The sequence below is a fragment of the Cervus elaphus genome, chromosome 1 (assembly GCF_910594005.1).
Source record: "Cervus elaphus chromosome 1, mCerEla1.1, whole genome shotgun sequence".
In the NCBI taxonomy this organism is placed as follows: Eukaryota; Metazoa; Chordata; class Mammalia; order Artiodactyla; family Cervidae; genus Cervus; species Cervus elaphus.
Genome location: NC_057815.1, coordinates 43,316,955 through 43,338,194, shown reverse-complemented (window position 1 = coordinate 43,338,194; position 21,240 = coordinate 43,316,955). Strand labels below are relative to the sequence as shown.

General features: G+C 48.7%; 2 protein-coding genes across 2 annotated transcripts; both read right to left on the bottom strand.

Annotated features, from left to right (window-relative positions):
- Nucleotides 1–300: 300 nt before the first annotated feature.
- Nucleotides 301–7,569, bottom strand: HMBS (hydroxymethylbilane synthase). Its single transcript, XM_043900780.1, has 14 exons — nucleotides 7,376–7,569; nucleotides 4,964–5,017; nucleotides 4,539–4,611; nucleotides 4,119–4,168; nucleotides 3,974–4,029; nucleotides 3,515–3,592; nucleotides 3,230–3,307; nucleotides 3,040–3,115; nucleotides 1,822–1,935; nucleotides 1,536–1,574; nucleotides 1,295–1,414; nucleotides 1,017–1,070; nucleotides 795–881; nucleotides 301–710 (listed from the first exon to the last, which is right to left on the bottom strand). Exons 1-14 carry the CDS (start codon nucleotides 7,406–7,408, stop codon nucleotides 537–539), a joined length of 1,086 nt encoding a protein of 361 aa, XP_043756715.1. The 5' UTR covers nucleotides 7,409–7,569; the 3' UTR covers nucleotides 301–536.
- Nucleotides 7,570–10,885: 3,316 nt separating this feature from the next.
- Nucleotides 10,886–21,195, bottom strand: VPS11 (VPS11 core subunit of CORVET and HOPS complexes). The gene is made up of 16 exons (XM_043900766.1): nucleotides 20,972–21,195; nucleotides 19,806–19,954; nucleotides 19,573–19,708; nucleotides 19,087–19,250; nucleotides 18,235–18,482; nucleotides 17,319–17,520; nucleotides 16,769–16,920; nucleotides 15,724–15,910; nucleotides 14,907–15,053; nucleotides 14,409–14,597; nucleotides 14,144–14,305; nucleotides 13,581–13,720; nucleotides 13,287–13,489; nucleotides 12,988–13,159; nucleotides 11,513–11,735; nucleotides 10,886–11,389 (listed from the first exon to the last, which is right to left on the bottom strand). The coding sequence occupies exons 1-16, from the start codon at nucleotides 21,156–21,158 to the stop codon at nucleotides 11,225–11,227; spliced, it is 2,826 nt and encodes a 941-aa protein (XP_043756701.1). The 5' UTR covers nucleotides 21,159–21,195; the 3' UTR covers nucleotides 10,886–11,224.
- Nucleotides 21,196–21,240: the final 45 nt, after the last annotated feature.

Below are 21,240 nucleotides of genomic sequence, written 5' to 3'. Positions count from 1 at the left end.
CGAAAGGGTTGTAGAGTCGACTCTAGATATGTAAAGGTAGTGGGAGAGGGGAACCGATATAAGGCTTTACTGTTAACTGGAGCGGCAAATTGTAGCTTATTAAGATGATGGGTCTTTAAAAAAAAAAAAAGGATGGGTCTTTCTTGGCGTTCCCTGGGAGACACTTGATTCTGTCAGAAAATGGGAACTATTGACAGGCGTTTTTCAGGAGAACTTTGAAAGGGTCCTAGCCTCTGAGATCAGGCATAAATAAAGGGTTTTGAGTTTTGTCCTTTTCTGCAGCCCCACCAAAAACAAATACCACCTTCAAATTTGGTTTATTAGTAGAACTGGTTACATTCAAAGGCTGTGGCTTATTAAGATTTTTTTTCTCTAGAGAGGAAGCCCCCACCTACTGGGGAGGCAAGGCCCCACGGTGAGACAAGTCTCTGCCCCTGCAGTTCAATCCTGTGGGGGTAGTCACTCCTCAGGTAGCAGAGGGCTAGGGTGTAGGCACCAGGCACCAGCAAGGCAGGCACCTGTGCCCCACAGGCCAATTAGTGGGCTTCATTGAGCTGCCGTGCAACATCCAAGATGTTCTTGGCGCCTTTGTTCAGCAACAAGGTGGCCAGACTGATGCCCAGGTTCTCAGCAGCCAGCTGGGGTTGTCGTGGAATGTTGCGGGCAGTGATGCCCACCAGCTGTGGATCATCCTCAGGGCCATCTTCATGCTGGGTAGGGAAGAAGGGTTGGGTTTGGTGAGAACGAAAGGGAAGCTAACATAAAGGTGTGCCCCCTCCCTCCAGCCCTGGCACCTGGACAGGGACGTGGATGGTGGTCTGCATGGTGTCCTGCATGGTCTCTGCGCCATTCAGACTCCAGACTCCTCCAGTCAGGTACAACTGGGAAAGAAAATGGGTGCCTCAGTAGACTGTCAGAGAGAACTACTTAGAAACCTGTGTTCTTCATGCTGGTGGATACACAGGGGAAACGCCAGAGTCCCTTCCCTGCCCTCCCACCCATCTTCCCCTGCTTACTTGCCCATCCTTAATAGTTGTATGCACTGCCACTGGCACACTGCAGCCTCCTTCCTGCAACAAGTTCTCCCTGTTAGCTTAAGACCCTTATCACCACCCTGTAACCAGAGCCCACAGATACACAGACCCCCGCTAAGGACATAATGGAAAATGAGGCAGGGGCCCAGACCTGTCCTGTCCATTCTTAAAAGAATGAGTTATGACTAAATACACAGCATTGAGAAATCTCCCCATTACCCTTCCTAATACCCACCCCTCCACAGGAGCACAGGTCCTACCAGGTGCCTCAGGAAGGATCGTTCAGCAATGCAGCGAAGTAGAGTCTCAGGATCGTGCAGCACACCCACCAGATCCAAGATGTCCTGGTCTTTGGCTCGAACTTCCACACCCAGAGCCCCCTGATGGGAAAATAGCCTAAGATACCAGTGCCAATCTTTTCCCAGCCAATAGAGCTAAGGGACAGTACTTGGTTGAAAACAAAAGGGGACAACAATACATGGCTTCGCTGGTCAAGCATACCTGACCCACAGCATACATGCACTCCTCAGGGTGCAGGATCTGTGGGGGCAGAAGAGACAGTCAGAAGGGTGGAGGTAGGGGTGCCCAGAAGCACACAGCACTGAGTTGGGGTTTCCCTACCTACAGAAAGCCTGGATAAGCAAAAGTGGGAGTCCAGCCTCTGATCCCCAACCTTCCCAACCTGGGACTCATTTCCAGCTTGCACTGGCTAGAGGTGGGTATTCAGAAAGAATACAGGCAGGAAAGAGATGAAGATAACTAGAGAGGGGAGAGGGACAGGCCCTACCTGCCCCACCCGGTTCTGCCAGCCCATGCGCTGCAGGCCAGCTGCAGCCAGGATGATGGCACTGAACTCCTGCAGCTCATCCAACTTCTGCAGCCGCGTGTTGAGGTTTCCCCGCTGTGGAGAGACGCTAAGGACCACAAGATCTGGGCAGGCTGGAGCCTGATACTGTTTCCTCTGCCTGAGTCTAGCTGCTAACTTCTCACCTTTGAGTTCTCAGCTTGGTGACAACTGCTAACACTTACTCATACTTGCTATATGCCACACACTGTCCTGAAGTGCTTTATATACATCAATTCACTGAATTTTCACCAAAGCCCTAGGGTGAAAGAGTAGGTAGTAGTAGTACCATCTCCATTTTACAGATGAGGAAATGATACAGAGAGGTTTTAAGTTATTATATTTAACCTTACCCAAGGTTACAACACCTCTGAGAAGCCTTCCTTGACCCTCAAGTCTGTTTAGATGTTTCAGCTATAAGCCTCCAGAGAATTCTCTACTTTCCACATTGAAGCACTTAGCAAATACTACTTTGAAAATCAGCTTTACAAACGTAACTGTAAAAATCAAAACAATATGGTGGAATATAAAATAAAAATGGATTTATGGTTACCAAAGGGGAAAGTAATGGGGTAGGGATAAATTAGGAGTTTGAGATTAGCTGATACAAACTACTACATACAAAACAGATGAACAACAAGGCCCCATGGTATAGCACATTGGAACTATGTCCAATATCTTGTAATAAACCACAATGGAAAATAATATGAAAAGGAATATGTATATATATGTATAACTGAATCACCAGAAGTTAACACAACATTGTAAATCAACTATACTAAAATTAAAACGTTTAATTAATTAAAATGGAAGCAACTGCCAATCCCACTGCCTCCATGTAATCATTATTCAGCATCACTCTGTATTGTCAATGCCTGGTTGTCTGTCTCCAGAACTAAAATGTAAACTATGTTAGGAGGGACAATGCTGATCTTCCTCACCATATCCCCAGTGCCAGGCACTTGCTTGGGGCTAAAAAAACATGAAAGGATTATGAATGGATGGATGGATAGATGGGTGGGTGGATGAATGGGACGACATGCAGTCCACTGCATTCACAGTCCACTTCCTCTGGAAGTCCTTCCCACTCACAACTCCCAGGGCCCTCTGGACTTTGTCTTCCTCCTTGGCTGCTGCCTCCTCCCTTCTCTGAAAGGATACAATACTCTTGAACTCCAGATGTGGGAACTTTCTCTGCAGCTGGGCTGCTCTCCGCAGGGAGCTAGTTCCTACCACGCTGTGCAGAAAGATGGTTTAAAATTATATTTAACCCTAAGCAGGAACTGTTCTGAAATCTCCTCCTTCCGCCCCTCCATCTGCTGTACATATCCCAAGATGCCTGTCCACTCACCTCTTCTCTGGCAAGGTTTCTAGAGTCTTCCCAACAAATTTTGGGTGAAAGACAACAGCATCATAGGGGCTCTCCCGCCTGGAGGTGGAGAGGTCATCGAATGAGGGAGGGATCTCAGTTCAGGTCACTTCCAGTCTCTCTCAACAGTCAACTAACTAGCATTTTCTGAGTTTTCTGCCATGCATGACATTCCTTAGGTTAGGGGAGACAGCCTAGAGACAGAAGGCCAAGTTCCAAGGGGAAAAGTCAAGGTTATGTGATTTCCCTGACTGGCAGGGATCTTACTTGCAGACAGCTCCAATGGTGAAGCCAGGAGGAAGCACCGTGGGCAGGTCCTTCAGCGAGTGAACAACCAGGTCCACTCTAGGGAGAAGGGAGAGAGGCAAGAAGAAGGGTCTGAGCAGCAGGCCCCAACCCTTCTCCACTCACTCCTGCCTGTTTGTCACTGGTGGAGCCTAGAGCAGTTCAGGAAGCAGGCATTTCTGAGACCTTGGGTCCCTGAGACTTGCTCCCCCTCCTCTCTTCCCTCTCACCCCTCTCCCCCAGCCAGTCCAGCACCCCAGGCAGCCAGATGGCTGAGATCCAGGATTCTCTCCTTTTCTGAGGCCTGAAAAACTCACATTTGAGCCCCTCTCTAGCCTACCCAAGCATTTAAGCCTAACAGTCTAGCTGACACCCAGATGTGGTGTGCACTGGGGTCCTAGTGAGAGCTTGGGAGGGCGTCATGCTCCCGATTTCACTTACTCATTCCTCTCCAAGGCATGCTCCAGCTCCTTGGTAAACAGGCTCTTCTCTCCAATCTGCCAGGCAAGAAAGAACTTCAAGGTGAATCTTTGGGGGAAAGGAAAGAGGAGCAGAGAGGAAAGGGTTGGATGAAAAATGGTGTTACCTTAGAGAGCGCAGTATCAAGAATCTTGTCCCCCGTGGTGGACATAGCAACTGAAGAGAAAGTCAACCAATTAGATGCTCATGGAACAGCACTTACTGAGCCCCTCCTAAGCCCAGCTCTTGTGCTAAGATCGGCACTGGATACAGAGGCACAAAAGTGCCAGATCATATCCCCTGAGAAAGTACAATCTAGGAGGAAGACCAGACACAATCATAAGAAGACCCAAAGCAGAAGATGTTAAAATGCTAGGCTAGCCCAGCTAAGCTCAAAGCTGGAGGTGTTCAGAGGAGGAATGGGCCCTCCAAACTGGGGATAGCCAAGAACTCTCGGAGGCAATGGGACCAGGCTCTAGTCAAAGAAACCCCCTCCAGCGGGGGTAAAAGCTTCCCATCAGCTTCCATTCCTGTCCAGAAAACTCACTTATTTCAAACTGCAGGCCTGGGTATAAAGCTTTCAGCGTTGCCACCACGCTGTCCGTCTGTATGCGAGCCAGCTGGGGGGAGAAATTCAGGTTAACCCTGTAGTCTGGTGACTGCCCTAGGCTAAATCCTCACAGGGTCATGGAGATCCTGAAGGGACTGGAATTCAGAGAGGGGACTGAATGGCCACCTAGGAAGGGGAGGGGTCTGGAGTAGGAGTCCTCTGTACCCCCAATAACTTCCCCAGCCTAGGGACTATCTCTTCACAGAATGCCATCTATCATTCTGCATGGGACTTAATGCTCAGTCACCCCATTTCCTCCATCCCCAGGCTGCTGAGAACCCTCTGGGCCCCTCAACTTATCATAATACTATGAACAAAGAACTCTTCTGACAAACCTCCTCCACCCTGGTACCTGCACTAACCTGGCTCTTGCGGGTACCCACTCGAATCACTCTCATCTTTGGGGTGTCTTCTTCCTGCAAAAAAAGTCCCCAGGTTACAGTCCCCGCTGCTGTTCGAGGTCCTCAAAACCTTGTCCAAGAACCAGAGTCACTGGCTTGGAATAAAGGATCCTCAGCCCCTTCTCTGTGGCCACCTGAGCCTCAGAGTGGGGAAAGACTCTCCAAGACAGTCCCTTTAACTTCCCTAATACCTTCTGCCTCCTCACAGATCCAGAGAAGCAGAGACCAGAGAGAAGCGATAGTAGGACCCGCTGTTGCTGTAATGCCAAGGACACTAAGCCTGAAGCCCATCTAAGCAAAGGCACCAGGAATGCTGCACCCAACCAGGTGGATAGAGAGATAAGGCCCATCAGCCTGGCCCCAGAGAGGGCGGGCCTGCAGCAGGCAGGGGCAGGGCAGCTGGGGCCACACAGGGGAAACTTGCGCTGAGTCACTGAGGACAAGTTCAGCATCCCCAACAGAGCAGCACTCAAGAAAGCTTCAGAGCTACCTAGGTACTATAAGACCTACCCAATAGCTGCCACACTATGGATCCCATAATCTGGTTGGTATGCACATGTAAAGGACTGGGGTCAATAGATCTGACATATAGTCCTGCTCAGCCTCTTGGCAGGGTGACCTTAAATTCACCATCTTTGTTTTTTATCTATAAAGTTATTTGTTCATCTATAAAATGAAGTTTGCACTCAAGTATCTTCTGCTTTTGATATTCTATAAGGCTAAGAGAATAAGCTGTCTAATGTCCCTTCAGCTAGAATGTGGCCTCTGATTTCACCAAGAAGGAAATATTAGGATGTCACAGACCAAGCCAAGAACTCAATGGGACATACCTCTTCCTCTTGTCAGGGTATCTTGGACAAACGTAATCAGTGCCAACCTGGGAGAACTGAGTTCTCCAATCTGAGGTCCTATTTCTTTCCAGATCAGACAATAGCCCCTACAGACACTATCAACTTTCCCTATTCTGGAATCTTCATCCTATGGAGTTCTTCTGCAGCCAGGTATCTGGGGCCTCTGTTACTAGAGGACCTAACAGCTGGTTCCTCTCAGAACTCTAGTCTGCTCCACAGCTATCACTTCTCCAAAAAAGAAACCCTAGGGTACCCTGAGCAAATTAGACTAAGCTCGAAATGACAAACATGGCCACTAAAATTCTGGGCCACAAGGAGCCCACAGAAACATCCCAGAAACTGCTATGTTCAAACTATCCCTTAATTTTATTGACTCTGCACAGCATATTCAAGTAAAAAGATCCTTATCAAGTACGTATATACTAGAGCTATTGCTATCAATCTTCATAACAACTTAGCAGGTAGAGAGGAACCATGTTACAGAAGCAAAGGCTGGCTGTGAAGAGCAAAGCAACTTGACCAGGGCCACAGGTTAAATCATGGGTGCATGCCTGTGCAGGCTCAGTCATTTCTGACTCTGTGACCCCATGGATTGTAGCCCACCAGGTTCCTCTGTCCATGAAATTTTCCCAGCAAGAATGCTGGAGCAGGTTGCCATTTCCTACTCCAGGGGATCTTCCGACCCAGGGACCGAACCTGTGTCTCCTGCATTGGCAGGCGGATTCTTTACCACTGAGAGTTGGAATCCACACCTTGTTACTTCTAGTCCAGCTCTCAGGTATGTCAACAATGGCAAAGAATCCCACTCCTTACCAGCAGGTAGTTCCGGAAGAGATAAACAGCTTCTCCCCTCCTTATCTCAGGCTGACTTTGGCCTCACCAGCTCTGCACTTTGCATCTGCACAAGCCCAAAGCTAGGACCCCAGGCTAAGGATAGGAAGGCTCGAGGGCGCTCCCCACCCACAAAGGTAGTAACTCAATGGTACCTCAGCGGGGGAATTTTGAGTGTAGTTTGGGGCTAGGTGGCCGTTAAAAGAAAAAAAAAGGAGAGAAGGTGCACTTCCAAAACGTTTGTGTGTAGTTCGGAGACTTAGAGGTACGCTCTCCTCCTCGATCCGAAGTGCCTCGGACCTGTCTCGAGTGAAGGGATCCCATGGAATAGCACCCTGTCTCCTGTACATGAATTTTCCTGGGTTGGGTCACTAAATCTAGAGCCGTGGACTCCAGGCCTCATGGAATGCCGTTCAGATCCCCGCAGCAACGTGGTTCCAGTTCGAGACAAACCTTTTGCTCTTAAGTCTGTCCTCACCGTTCACAGATTCCCCTAGGGCAACACGGATTTTAAGGGCAACCCAGCTACTGGCCCTTTAAAAACTATTCGGGCCAAAGGGGGTTGGGAAAAAAAAAAAAAGACAGATAATCGTCCCGACCAATAGGCGACGGAGAGTGGCAACTTGGGGCCAATCGTTGCACCGCTAGTGCGGAAGACTGAAGTTGAGAGGGTCACCGGCTCTGAACTCACCTCCGTTGCGGCCGCGTTGCCATTACCAGACATGGCTGTGCTCAGCAGGTAGGCCGGAGGCTGCGGCCAATGTCCTCCGGTGTCGGGGAAGCCGAAGACCCCTGCAGGCCGGACACTGGGCTCGCGCAGGTCTCCAGCTTCTCCAGCAGCCACACACTCCCGGCTCCGCTAAAGGACTACGTCACTTCCAGCGCCGCCCGACGGGGCGGGACTTCCCCTGGGCGGGAATTAGAATGATTGCAACAGCAAAGACCTTACCTTGGGTTACTATCGCTAGTGATATTGCAACCTTGCTTTTTTAATTTATATGCAGAGTACATCTTGCGAAATCCCGGACTGGATGAAGCACAAGCTGGAATCAAGATGGCCGGGAGAAATATCAATAACCTCAAATATGCAGATAACACCACCCTTGTGGCAGAAAGCAAAGAATTAAAGAGCCTCTTGATGAAAGTGAAAGAGAGTGAAAAGGCTGGATTAAAATTCAATATTAAAAAAACTAAGATCATGGCATCCGGCCCCATCACGTCATGACAAATAGATGGGGAAACAATGGGAACAGGACAGACTATTTTCTTGGGCTCCAAATCACTGCAGATGGTGACTGCAGCCATGAAATTAAAAGATGCTTGATTGGAGAAGGAAATGGCAACCCACTCCAGTATTTTTGCCTGGAAAAGTCCATGGACTGAGGATCCTGGCGGGCTGCAGTCCATGGGATTACATGACTGAGCATGTGTGCACGAGGGTGGAGGGAGATGGGTTGGTAGCAATAAAGTGGGAGAACTAAAAATAAATAAATAAATAAAAGACGCTTGCTCCTTGGAAGAAAAGCTATGACAGACCTAGACAGCATATTAAAAAGCAGAGACATTACTTTACTGACAAAGGTCTATCTAGTCAAAGCTATGGTTTTTCCAGTAGTCATGTAAAGATGTGAGAGTTGAACCATAAAGAAAGCTGAGCGCCGAAGAATTGATGCTTTTGAACTGTGGTGTTGGAGAAGACTCTTGAGAGTCCCTTGGACTGCAAGGAGATCCAACCAGTGCATCCTAAAGGAGATCAGTCCTGAATATTCATTGCTAGGACTGATGCTGAGGCTCCAATACTTTGGCCACCTAATGCAAAGAACTGAGTCATTGGAAAACACCCCGATGCTCGGGAAGATTGAAGGCAGGAGGAGAAGGGAATGACAGAGAATGAGATGGTTGGATGGCATCACCAACTCGATGGACAGGAGTTTGAGCAAGCTCTGGGATTTGGTGATGGACAGGGAAGCCTGGTGTGCTGCACTCCATGGGGTCGCAAAGAGTCAGACATGACTGAGCAACTGAACTGACTGAGCGCCCCTACTCTCCAAGGCTAGCTCTGGTCTTCATTGTTTTGAGACCCAGGCCCAACTATTCATTTTATTTTTACCTAGCCAGTACTGATGTCCTGTGGCTAAAATATGCTCTCCAGATTTACCCACAAAATAAGTTCTTTGTTGTCCCTACCGCCCCCCAAAAGTAAGTCAATAAGCCAAAAGTGGGAGTCCCTGAGAGGAAAAGGATATTAAGCCATACTATGCAGGGTTGTGGACTTCCTAGGTGGCACAGTGGTAAAGAACCTGCCTGCAAGTACAGGAGACACAGGAGATGCAGGTTGGAACGCTGGGTCCAGAAGATCCCCTGGAGGAGGAAATGGCAACCTACTCCAGTATTCTTGCCTGGAGAATCCCATGGACAGAGGAGGCTGGTGGGCTACAGTCCAGGGCATCTCAAAGAGTCCAACATGACTGAGCACCCATATGTGTATGCAGGGTTGGAAGTAAGGCTACTTGAGCAATTTACTATGACCCCAGGCTGGATTCAAAGTCTACAAATGAAAAGGGCATGCTCTTGAAAGTTAATCATCCAGAATTCTACAGCTTTATTTCCTTAGCTGTGTCCCAAGCAATTAGTGCAGCTTATGCAGTGCTTCTGCTACAACCCTGAAGTAGGCAACATTTTTATTTTTATTTTAAAAAATATTTATTTTGGGCAGGGCTGGGTCTTCATTGCTGTGTGGGCTTTTCTCTAGTTGCAGTGAGCCAGGGCATTTCTATTTTTAAAATGAGTCAAAACTGGCTCAGAGATCCAAGGTCATGCCTAAACACAAATAACTGTGAAATGGGAGTGCCAATACATTATTAGTGTTAGCCAGGAAAGGACTTGTTAGTAACCCATTAACAGTGCTAATAACTGTCTATTAACCACTTCCACAAATCTGGACACCTGTCGTCCATACCAGCCCCTGAGGACTAAAAGCATCCAAACTTGACTTACCTGTGTGTGTTTCAAAAGCATCTAGTATTTGACAGAGATGTTTTGCAGTTGAACTTTAAAAGATATGGGGTGGTCAACAGCCCCAAAGCAGATGAGACCTGGTGGTGTCCTAAAGCTACCTTTTCTTCATCACCATGCCAAGATCCCTGCCCAAGGGGGCTATCTGTACACTACCAGGTACAATTCCTGCCATGTGCAAAAAAGCATGGAAGACTGTCATGCCCAGGCTGCCCCCCAAAATCTCTGCCCCTTTCCTAGAGTCTGACCTGTCTGCCTCCTATTTTTTGAATTCCCTTACTCCCCTCCTTGCAGGGAGGTGTCTTTAGAGCATGTGCTCTCTCTTCTCCATTCCTTCATCAGTGAATTCAGTTTCTGCTCTCCTATGGCATTTGCAACTTCAAGCAAAGGATCCATTGAGGAGTCACCAACCTGCTGGGGACCAATAACACATCCATTGATTGGCTCCTTAAAGCTTCATAACAGCCATACCAGAAAGATGTTGTAATTCCTTACGCATAGATGAAGAACTGAGGTTCAGAGAAGGTTCAGAATTGCCCTAAGTGGAACTAGGATTCAAGCTCTGGACAGCTAACCCAAAGTCTGTATTCTCAGCTGCTACCAATGTAGTGCACTCCACCTTTTCTAAACACTGCATAAATCACAATGTCCAAGTTACTTCTTTTAATCAAACAGACCCATAGGAGCAATTTTCCAAAGGGCAGTGTAACCCAAATGACACACAGACACCTATAACAACACAAACTTCAGCTGACAACTTCCAAGGGAGAAAAAAATGTTTCATAAAGGCCCTTTTTATCCTGCTTATCATCTGGTACTTAATACAGCAAGACACCGACCCACCCATTATGAAGGCAAGCTTCAGTCCAAGGCCCCTCACCAGAATCCGCCTCCTGCCTGAACACGTTGTCCACACAAGAGCCAGAGACCAGCCTTACTACAGAGTAGCCTCAGTCCAGGCTGCTCTTGGGCCTCAGGCCTTAGCCTTTGCAGACGTTCTTCAGTAGACTGAACTGTGCTAAATGCCAGAGGCCTGGCTCCTTACTGGCATGAAGTCTCATTAACATCATCTTTAAGGAACTCTGTAGCAAGGGAAAGGACGCTCTAGGAGAGCAGAGGGAAAGAAATACATTTTGCAGTTAAGAATCACCAGGAAGTCTCCACAATAAATCCTTCAACCCCGAAATCATTATATGTTTTTATTTATACTCTGGGAGCCAGGACCCAAGCACAGCCTGGTGCTCTTGGATAGAGAATAAAGCAGCTATTGTCCAGACTCTGAGGTTACTGAGGTACCCTCCCCCGCTGGTCTGGAATGATCTACACTGCTCAGAAAGGCAACAGGAGGAAGAGTGGATTGGCCAGCCAAAGGAGGAGGCAGGAAAAGAAAGTCCCCTTAAGTCCTGAGGGCAATGGCATCAGATGAGAGGGGGGTCCTGGGTAGGTCTCCCCGACTCCTATGCAACAGCGCTGTCTCTGCGCCCCTGCTGCCGGGCCTCTACCGTCACCCCCTTCCCACTAGCGCCTACGTGCCCCTCCTGGCGTGCATGAGCAAGTCGCGCTGCAGCCCGGCCTCCAGGCTCGCAGGCAGTCGGGCTGTGGGCGGGTCGGTCAGCAGAGTCAATTTGTTGAAAACCCCTCGGCCAAAGTAGTCAGCAATCACAGAGAAGCTGTCGTTGGAGCACTTGAGCTGAGGAAAGAGAAAAGGTCGGAGTCAGAACCCAGAGGAGGAGAAAAAAAAAAACAGTAGCCCTCCAGCACTCCCCGCCTCCCAGTGGGTGGGGCAGTCATGTGGCCACGCCCCCCGCCCCACCTGGTGCTGGAACTGATCGTGGAGATCTCGCTTCTGTTCCTGGGCCCGGATCATATCCATGACCTTGCGGTTTTCAGGGAGGCAGGTGGGGCAGTCAGCGTCACTTTCTGAGTAACTCTCAAAGCAGTGTTGGTGGAAGGAGTGGCCGCAGAGAAAGTGGACTGAGGGCAGCTCCAAGGCACTGTTACAGATGCTACACTTGGTCTTCTGGAAAATCTTCGGACTACAGGCAAAGGAGACCAGAAGAGTGGCAAAGAGTGAGGGCAGGGCCAGGAGCCATGTGGAAAGAGACAGCTCGACAAAACAAGGAGAGCGACGTCCCCATTAAGGAATGACAAGGGACTCCCTTGAAGGTCCAGTGGTTAAGAATCTGCTTGCTAATAATGCAGGGGACACAGGTTCAATCCATAGTCTGGGGCAGCTAACTCTGGGCCATCCGATTACTGAGCCCATGCTCTAGAGTCCACAAGCTGCCAGCTACAGAAGCCCACACATCCTAAAGTCCATTCTCATCAACAAGAGATGCCACCACGATGAGAAGCTCAAGCACTGCAACTAGAGTAGCCCCTCCTCACCACAACTAGAGAAAGTCTGTGTGCAGCAACAAAGACCCAAAGCAGCAATGAATGAATGAATGAATAGGAACTACGAGGCCCTGATCTTCCTACCACCTAAAGGAGGTCACAAGAGGGCCCCACGTTGGGCCTTCAGGGAGTCTCAGCACACTCCCAGCATGTCCATTCAATCCATGGGGGGATTGCTATCTCTCTTTCAATTTCCACTATTGCCACTAAATTCTTTCAGGTCTTAATTGCATGTGACCCTTTCCCTTTCAACAAGACCTTTCCTGGCCACTTTATCAATTACAACACACCTAAACCCCTCACCCTATTCCTCTTCCTCAATTTTCTTCTTAGAACTTAGCACCATCGAATACACTACAATAGTATGCTTATTTAACACGTTTACTGTCTATCTCTACCTCCATAACATAAGCTCTGTGAAGGCAGGACTTTTTCTCTGTGTTAAGAATGGGGCTTGGGACAAAACAGACTCAGTAAATATTGATGGAATGAAGAAACTGGACACAACTTAGTGACTAAATAACAATAACAAATATTTTATAAAGTTAATGGCAAAGTTAAGGGTTAATGTCTACTATAAATACTTGTAAACTATCCACTTTTTTGTCAACGTTTTTTACTTCCGAGGGCTTCCCACCACAACTTAGATGTATCTTTAGGAAAGGTAAAATACAGGCACATATAGAGAGAAAAGTACCTGCTACAAGATAACAAAACCCAATAAATCATGTTCTATGTAATAAATCATTCTTTGGAATTCCCGCATTAAAACAGATCTTCAAGAATGAAATGCTGATACTTACTCCATATAATCCTTTGTATGTAAAAAATGACACCCTGTGAAGAACAAGCTTATCCCTGGATACCTCTACACTCCTGGATGCCAAGTACCTTGCCTTCAGCTCCTGGATCTCCTGGCGGATGCGGGTGGTCTCCTCTCGGTAGCGCCGCACCCGGAGCTCGTCCTGGGCGATCTGCTGGCTCTGTTTCTGCAGTTTTTGGACCAGGTAGTCCCGGATGACAGACAGGGTGGCCGTGGAGTTGTGGGCCAGGGTCTGCACCACTGAGATGGGAGGAAGCAAAACCATGAAGCACGCAGCTCTCTGGACAGAGCTGAAGGACTCCTGCCCCAGAGCCCGACCGCCAGCAGCCTGCACCCACCTAGCCACACAGCCCGCCCCCCAGAGTACCTAGAAGGGGTGGCATGAGGTTCTTGCTCTCGATGTGCTTGAGCACAGCCGCCACGTACTCCTTGCAGTCCTCTTCCTTGCGGGCAAAGTAGCTGAGCGCCTGCTCCCACAGGGAGGGCTCCTGCTCCCCGTGGCGCTCGCACACGGCGATCACCTGCCGGTACTGCTCATGCTGCATGTGGTAGTGCATGATCTGCTGGAACCTGCAGCCAGGCGGGGTGTGTGTCAGCGGCTGACCCTCACTCACACGAGTGACTCAGCTCTGCCCCCTCCCGAGTACCCCCTGACTCTTACAGTTTGCCCTGCTCATAGAGGTAAAGGACTCCATCCTGGAAGTCGTGCATCTGGCAGAGGACCAGGGCCTTGTCAAAGACATCACAGAAGCGGCCACTCTTCAGTAGGGAGATGGCCTCTGCGTGAAGCTTCTCTTTGACCTAGAAGAGGAGGATGGAGCTGCCGGACATTAGGGGAAAAGTGACTCCTAAGCAAAGCAACTACTCTTCCCCTCACTCCAATTTCCTCTTTTTTCTCCCCAGTATTTATTTATTTAGGCTGCACTGGCTGTTAGTTGTGGCATGCGGGATCTAGTTCCCCGACTAGGGTTTGAACCCAGGCCCCCCGCATTGGGAGTGCAGAGTCTTAGCCTGCCTAAAACTCTGGTTTTAGACCAGCAGTGAAAGTCATTCAGTCGTGTCTGACTCCTTGCAAGGAAGTCTTCAATTTCCTTTTCATGGGGAACCATTTAGCCCCTCAGGATGAGGTGTTATTGATCTAAAGCGAGCAGCAAGTGGCAACCAGGGAAGAAATGGAAGGGCTGTCTTTTTCTCAACACCTCTGGTAGCTCTGCCAGGCCTCACCTGTGGATCCTCCTCGTGGGCCCAGTTCTGGAGTCGCAGCTCAAGCAGCGTGTCATAGATGCCCTGCGGGGAGTCAGGCTGCACCTCGCTCATGTGCTCTAGGAACGCTTTCAGCTCTCGAGGGTTGTTGGCAAAGATGGGGATAAACTCCTCCGAGTTGGCCTAGGATGGCAAGGGACGAGAGAGGAGGCCAAGTGAGGGGGCCTGCTACCCGTGCCCGAGATGACCCCCGTATGTTCAAAAGCCGTTCTCCCTGAGGCCTCACCCTGCAGCCTGGAGCCTCCCTATCACCTCGGCCTTCAAGGCTAGGCCGATAGTCGGTACAGAGTCCCTTCAGCAGCTGGGTTGTCTGCTCTGGTATATGGTGCATGAGGATCTTGCCATAGCGTTTCATGTTGCTCTCCGCCTGCTCAAAAGGCAGCTTGCCAATATATCGGAGGGCTTCCTGATAATTCTGTGGGGACAGAAAGGGCAACGGAATTGCATGCTCCTGCCTCACCCATCAAGACACATTTTATTTCCATTACTATTTTCTTCTTCGGGCTCCCTGCGTGGATTCTCCAGTTGTGGCACACGTGGGCTCAGTTGCCCCACAGCATGTGGGCTCTTAGTTCCCTGACCAAGGACTGAACCCATGTTCACTGTATTGGAAGGCAGACCCTTTAACCACTGGGCCCCCAGGCAAGTCCCAGAAGGTACTTTCATCATCCCAGGGATATCCCAGAAAAAGAACACGGCTGCCCGAGTCAGGAGGCTCACCTACCTTGATGTCCTCTAGCTGGATCTTTAAGTACCACTCATGATGAGCGTGGTTCTCAGCCAAATAGAGGGCGTGAGAGTAGTAGCCAGCCTGCCGGAGGACCTTGATGGCTGTCTCCACATCAAAGTGGACTTCACTCTCACTCTTTGTCTGTCAGGAAGACGTTAGACAAAACCATTCACAGAGAGGTTGTGGCTGGGCAAGGGAAAGGAAATATGCATCTCATTCTAAGACCAGATTCTTAAGGTAATAGTAAGGTGGATTTTTTTTTTTTTTTGGCCACACTGAGTTGCATGTGGAAACTTAGTTGCCCCACATCAGGGAGCGAACCCATGCCGCCTGCAGTGGAAGCAAAGTCTTAATCACTGGACTTCCAGGGAAGTCCCAAAGATGATGCTTTTAAAACATAGTTATCCTGCCTCTCCACAAGTGTTCCTCTGCCTCTACTGTTAGAGGGATGTCTCTGGGGACACTGGGCTTCCTGGGGCTTAGATACCACAAGAAGTTCTGGCATCAAGAAACAAGAGGGGGGGATTCCCTGGAAGTCTGGTGGTTAGGACTCTATGCCTTCACTGCTGGGGGCCCAGGTTCAATCCCTGGTTGGGGAATGAAGATCCCACAAGCCGCACAGTACAGCAAAAAAAAAAAAAAAAAAATAAGAGGGGAGACAGGAGAGAACTCACAGAAAAGGCTATTTCTCTTCCTTGCCTACAGACCAGAGGACCAGAGGGTTCTGGTTCCTAAATACAGGCAGCTCTTCCCTCTCCCTGCAGTCCTGGTGAAGCCCCTCAAGAAACCCTCTGCCAGCACCACCCTGCACCTTGATGAACTCCTCCAGCTTCGAGCTGTCCTTGAGCTTGGTGTAGCAGTTGAGCAGCAGGGTGGTGTGGTCGGCGTTGGCCAAGGACTGCCGGTGCAGGGTCTGCAGGTAGGCTGTCAGGTTATGGATGCGCTGGGCATCGAGGAACTTGCGGATCACGTACGATGGCTCCAACTTTCCAATGGTTCTAGGGAGACACAGGTGTCCAACAGCATCAGGATCATCATACTTCTCAAACTTTCATGAGCGTAGGAATCACTTGCAGGTCTCGAAATGCAAATTCTGTTTCAGCAGGTCTGGGGTGAGGCATGAGATCCTGCAATTCTCACAAAATCCCAGGTGGTATCGATGCTACTAGACTGGGGACCAGAGGAGCAGCAAGGCTCCAGAACACTGGTTCTGAAAACAGGAATTCTAGAGAGGTTGGCAAAGAAGCTAGACAGGGTCTTAGAACCCTTCACTAAGTCAGAAAACTAATTAGTACCAAGGAAAGAAATGGTGGAAACAAGAGATGAATACCCTTTCCCCTTTAAAGAATTTGATCAAAATGAGTATTAACAAAGGCCAAGCTAACATTTAAAATAACAGGTACTTTTCAGCTCAACTTCCTTGAGAGCTTTTCTGGTAGCTCAGACAGTAAAGAATCTGCCTGCAATGCAGGAGATCTGGTTTCAATCCCTGGGTTGGGAAGACCTCCTGGAGAAGGTTACCCACTCCAGTATTCTTGCCTGAAGAATTTCCATGGACAGAGGAGCCTGGTGGGCTACAGTCCATGGGGTCACAAAGAATCAAACACAACTAATGACTAGCACTTTCACTTTTCATCAGCTCAACTGCACACTGGTCATGTAGCATCTGACCCTAAATATTCCCTTTCCAATAAGGTATACTGTCTCCTCATTTGAGGCATCGCAGTTTATGTAGGAAAAAAGGACAATTCACGATGGAGTCCACCGTCCGCCCCAGTCCCCAAGTGCAGATTTCAGTCTAGCTGGCTCTCTGTTCCCGCATTCACAGGTATATCCTAAAGCGCCTCCAGACTGACCGGATATACTGCTGGACAGCACCATCATGGTTGCCCTTGCTGTAGAGATGGTCCCCATACTGCATGAAGATCTGGGCCAACCCATCACTGTCCAGATGCTGGCTCTTGGCCAGGTTAATCGCCATCTCAAATAGGTTCTTCTTAAACAGCATCTGGAAAGGAAGAGAGATTAGAAAACTGGAAGAAGGAGGCCTGAGAAGACACCTTCCCAGAATGCACCCACAACACACAAGCCAGACGGTTATGAAGTTCCAATCAGCCTAGATCTTAGGGTGAGACCCCCAGACACCCCAAGACTAACATTAGCTCACCTCACTAGGTTCTCTGCAGGCAGGCAGAGTGGACCCTGAGAGTAGGCTCAGGCCCCCAGCCACTGCTTCCCTCTAAGGCCACATCCCAGGCCACTGACCTTGGAATCTTACCCTAAAGAGGCTGAGTAAGGCTGTGACCCAAAGGGAAGGAAACACCCTGGCCAAGGCGACTTGGGGAGTCTGTTCCTAGAGCCGTGTCTGGGTGCCCATAGCCAGCTCTGGGAACCTGGTGGCCTTGCCTCCAGTTTGGTCTGTGTGTCCTTCTCCTGCAGTGCGTGGACCCGCCCATCCCGCGTCAGCACGTACAGGGAGCCCCACTCAGCAAGCACATCCACTACATCCTCAAAGACAGCGCTATAGGCTATGAACTTGTTGCACAGGTCATAGATGTTGAGAATCTGTTTGTCAGAGCTCTGGGAGTCCCGGCTGGTAAACTCTGACCTGGGTGGGAAAGAAAAAGCACCGGATATTTATCTGTACCACCTCAGTCTCAGCTCCCCTCTATTTCCTTTCCCTTGACAACTCTGGTGCTACCTATTCCTCCCAGAACAAGTCACTGCTAGCAGCTCATCCTGCAATACACGTAGTGCTGGGAGCTGTGGGAAGAGTATGTGTAGACCTGATCTTACCTTTAAGGATCCTATAGTTAACACAGGCAACAGACTGAAAACTTAAGTATATTCCAACATCCAAGATTTAACAAATAATTAGTGCTGAATGAAAACTAATATCTGACAAGGATTGCCTGCAACACGCTGAAGATTCTGTCCCACTTTCTGATGACTCAGGAAAAAAAGAAAGAAAAACCACCCTGTGTTCCATCTCCCAGCATTTTCCAATCTGTCCACTATTCAGTCCCTTGTTCCTCTACCCAATTCATTTCGCCCAAGTAATTAAAAAACCTAATACCAGGCCCCAAATTCCCGGGACCATTCTAGTGCAGAACGATTGTTCAGCAGATGTCTGCAGCAAAAGCACACTTTTCAGCAAAAAAAAAAAAAAAAAAAATGTTATAACTGAGTCTAGGTGTAAACACCTCTACAAAAAGTACAAAGTAGGAGGCTGACAGGATGTAGGCATTGGGAGTTTGAAATCAGGTTAATTCTAGGGAACAAGCCCAGGCCACTCCCTTTTGCTTCTCCATAAAATCCTTACTTGGGAGAAACCTTCCGGTCACGGGAGACAATGACAAGATAGCCTCTAAACCAGTGAGCGATGAGTTTATGGCCCTCAAAGGCAAAGCAGGGCCCACGTTCATCAGGCTGGTACAGATAGACACATTCATCTCCCGCCACTATGAACTGCAGGTCCTGAGAAGGGTCGCTGAGGGCTGAGCAGCGCAGGCCACAACCATGGGTGTCCAATTCCACACGAGGATAGTCCTTTCCAGAAACTATGTAGGACTGTGAGAAGTGAGAGAGGGGTTAACAGGCTCCCTTTGAGGAGGTGGCATCTAAATGTTCCCAAAGGTATCCCCACCTCCATACTGGCTCTCTTAATTCTTAGCACCCTAAGACTTTACCTGGATGCTTGCCTTCTCCATTAAATGGGCCATTACCATCACCCATCTACTAAATATATAAGCAGAGACTACATTTTCTTCCTCTGTACACACTATCACTACTTACTACAGATATTCAGCAAGTAAGAGAATTTTACTGCTTTATCAGAAAACTCTGGCTGAAAAGAAAACAAAACTATTGGTGTGAGTAAGCTGTTATATTAGAAGCACAAGAACCAAAGAAGTAATTTGTCCAGCGTCAATTAACAAGCCTATTAAAAGAAAAACTTATGTCTTCTGCTACAAGCCCAAGAGTTCTTTTCCTAGCTCGAACTCTTCCCAGTCTCCTAATTAAAGAAATAAAATATTAAGTTAGGTGAATGTTTCAAGGCTATGATTAAAAATATAATAACCTCTTTTGTCAGTTCCTTACCCTAGCCCACTGAGCAATAAAAAAGTCTTTCCTACCTGCCCCTAACAGTCATACCAGGAGGCGCTGGTCATACCTGAACATTCTCAGTTGTCACAACAAACAAGTGAGTGGTCTTTCCCGCTTGGCGAAAGGCCAGTCCAGTAACAGGATAGTTGCCCTTGTGCAAAATCTGGGTCTTGCTATGTCGGTCCCGAGTGATGTCCCCTTTGTTCAATGTAACACTGCCATCTGTGAAACCTGTAGGAGAGCGGGGAACAGCATTTTATTGAGGTTGAAAAGGCACAGAAGCAGAAAAAAACCTTTAGAGGCACTTTTTAGAAGTGATCATCTTTCTCCTCATACCCACCCTCTCCAGTGGTTACCATGAAAATTAGGCCTCACGGACTTATTTTCAAAGAACAAAACTAAATGCTTTCCCATCCCAAACTTTAAAATCTCAAAAGGCCTCACTTTAGTATAAAATGGTCTCATGAAAACAGTGAAAATGAGCTGTAGAAGCAACTCTGAAGGAACTCTATAAAGAATCATGGGGTGTTAGCTTTGCCTTCTTTCTTCTTACCAATGGCCATAAAGTTGAGATTTTCATGGACAGTCAAACAAGATACAACAGTTGGTTCTGTCCCCGGGATGGCAGGGAAGATTCGAGTGCAGAGTGGATTGCCACCATCTCTCTTCTCCAGGTTCCAGATCTTTACCTGGGGATAGACCTCAGATGTGTGAATGCTAGTCACCCTCCAACAAATAATCATTCCCAGGCCTCTGGGTCTTTCTTGTTTCCCTTCTAGGACTCACCAGGGGGTTGATGCCTTCTTCATCCTCACCAACAGAGGCCAGAATATTGTGCTGCTTCAGTTGGTACAGGTGTGTCACCCGTAGTTTGTAGGCCTGGAAACCTGTAAGCTGTAGGGAGCGGGGCAAGAACCAGATCTGGCCTTCCATATGTGCAGAGCAGTCAAGGAGCCTCCTTTCCAAGGGGAGATTCTTACATTTAGGCCAAATAACAACTACCCCCCAGGGCTTCCCTGGTGGCTCAGATGGTAAAGAATCCACCTGCAATTCGGGAGACCTGGGTTCGATCCCTGGGTTGGGACGATCCCCTGGAGGAGGGCATGGCAACCCACTCCAGCACTCTGGCCTGGGGAATCCCCATGGACAGAGGAGCCTGGTGGGCTACAGTAACTGGGGTCCCAAAGAGTCAGACATGACTGAGCACAGCACAGCACCCCAGTGGCTCAGCTAGTCAACAACCCACCAGTGCAGGAGATGCAAGAGACGGGGGTTTAAACCCTGGGTCAGGAAGGTGCCCTGGAAAAGGAAATGGCAACCTGCTCCAGTATTCTTGCCTGGGAAATTCCATGGATAGAGAAGTCTGCATGGGCTTCAGTTCATGGAGTTGCAAAGAACTGGGCATGACTAAGCACACATGCACAATAAAAAACAAAATCTACACAACTGTTTAAATTTTTCAAGGTTTTTTCCACATATTATCTCTGGAAACTCCCCATTTTAAAAAGAGTGGAAAGGCCAGAGATTAGGGGCAGCATTATACAAAACAAAGCCAAAAAAACCATGGTTTCATTTAACTCTTCTCCCACAATATGGGCTGGGGAGATAATAACACCTTACATATTCATCTTTTAAAATCAACTTGCATCTGTTCTTTTGATCGACCTTAAAAACAAAAACCTTGCCCAACTGTTATTTTACGCCCCTTTTGCAGATAAGGAAATTGAAGTTCAGAGAGGTTAAACGACTTGCCCAGGATTATTCGCTCATTTGGCAACACGTTAAAGAGAATGGACTTCCTCCTTTCTTCCCCCAGACCACAGAAGGAACATTGAGCGCCCATCTAAAGGAAACTGGCACGTAACACGAACCCCTCTGACCGACAGATTTCATCCCAGCTGGATCTCTTCAGGGATTCGAGGAGGGAAGGGACAGCTCCAGAAGAAGGATATCTCCAAAGACTAGGCTCCCTCGGCCTGAGTCGCAGACTGTGATGCCAGGAGGGAGGCAAAGGAACTTGGAAGCAGCGGGTCCAGAGGCAGGCGCGGCTCCGGGAGCAGCCCCATCATTGCCTTGTGGCTCCTTCACCAGCTCCTTGTCGAAGAAAACGAAGCGCCGCCACTGCAGGTAGGTCGCCATCTTGGCCGAAGGGTCCCCGCCTTCGGGGAAGAGGTCACATGACAGGAGCCGGCGTATCACATGACCCGTGGACGGCCTGGAG

What these genes read in the sequence shown, in the direction of transcription:
- HMBS (XM_043900780.1), bottom strand. Translation starts at nt 7,408, where the DNA reads ATGTCTGGTAATGGCAACGCGGCCGCAACGGAG. An exon ending in TTGATACTGCGCTCTCTAAG is followed by an intron (nt 4,030 to 4,118) that starts GTAACACCATTT and finishes CTTGCCTGGCAG; the next exon opens with ATTGGAGAGAAGAGCCTGTT. An exon ending in CATGCCTTGGAGAGGAATGA is followed by an intron (nt 3,593 to 3,973) that starts GTAAGTGAAATC and finishes CCTTCTCCCTAG; the next exon opens with AGTGGACCTGGTTGTTCACT.
- VPS11 (XM_043900766.1), bottom strand. Translation starts at nt 21,158, where the DNA reads ATGGCGACCTACCTGCAGTGGCGGCGCTTCGTTTTCTTCGACAAGGAG. An exon ending in TCCAGCTAGAGGACATCAAG is followed by an intron (nt 14,598 to 14,906) that starts GTAGGTGAGCCT and finishes CTGTCCCCACAG; the next exon opens with AATTATCAGGAAGCCCTCCG. An exon ending in ACGATCAGTTCCAGCACCAG is followed by an intron (nt 11,390 to 11,512) that starts GTGGGGCGGGGG and finishes CTCTTTCCTCAG; the next exon opens with CTCAAGTGCTCCAACGACAG.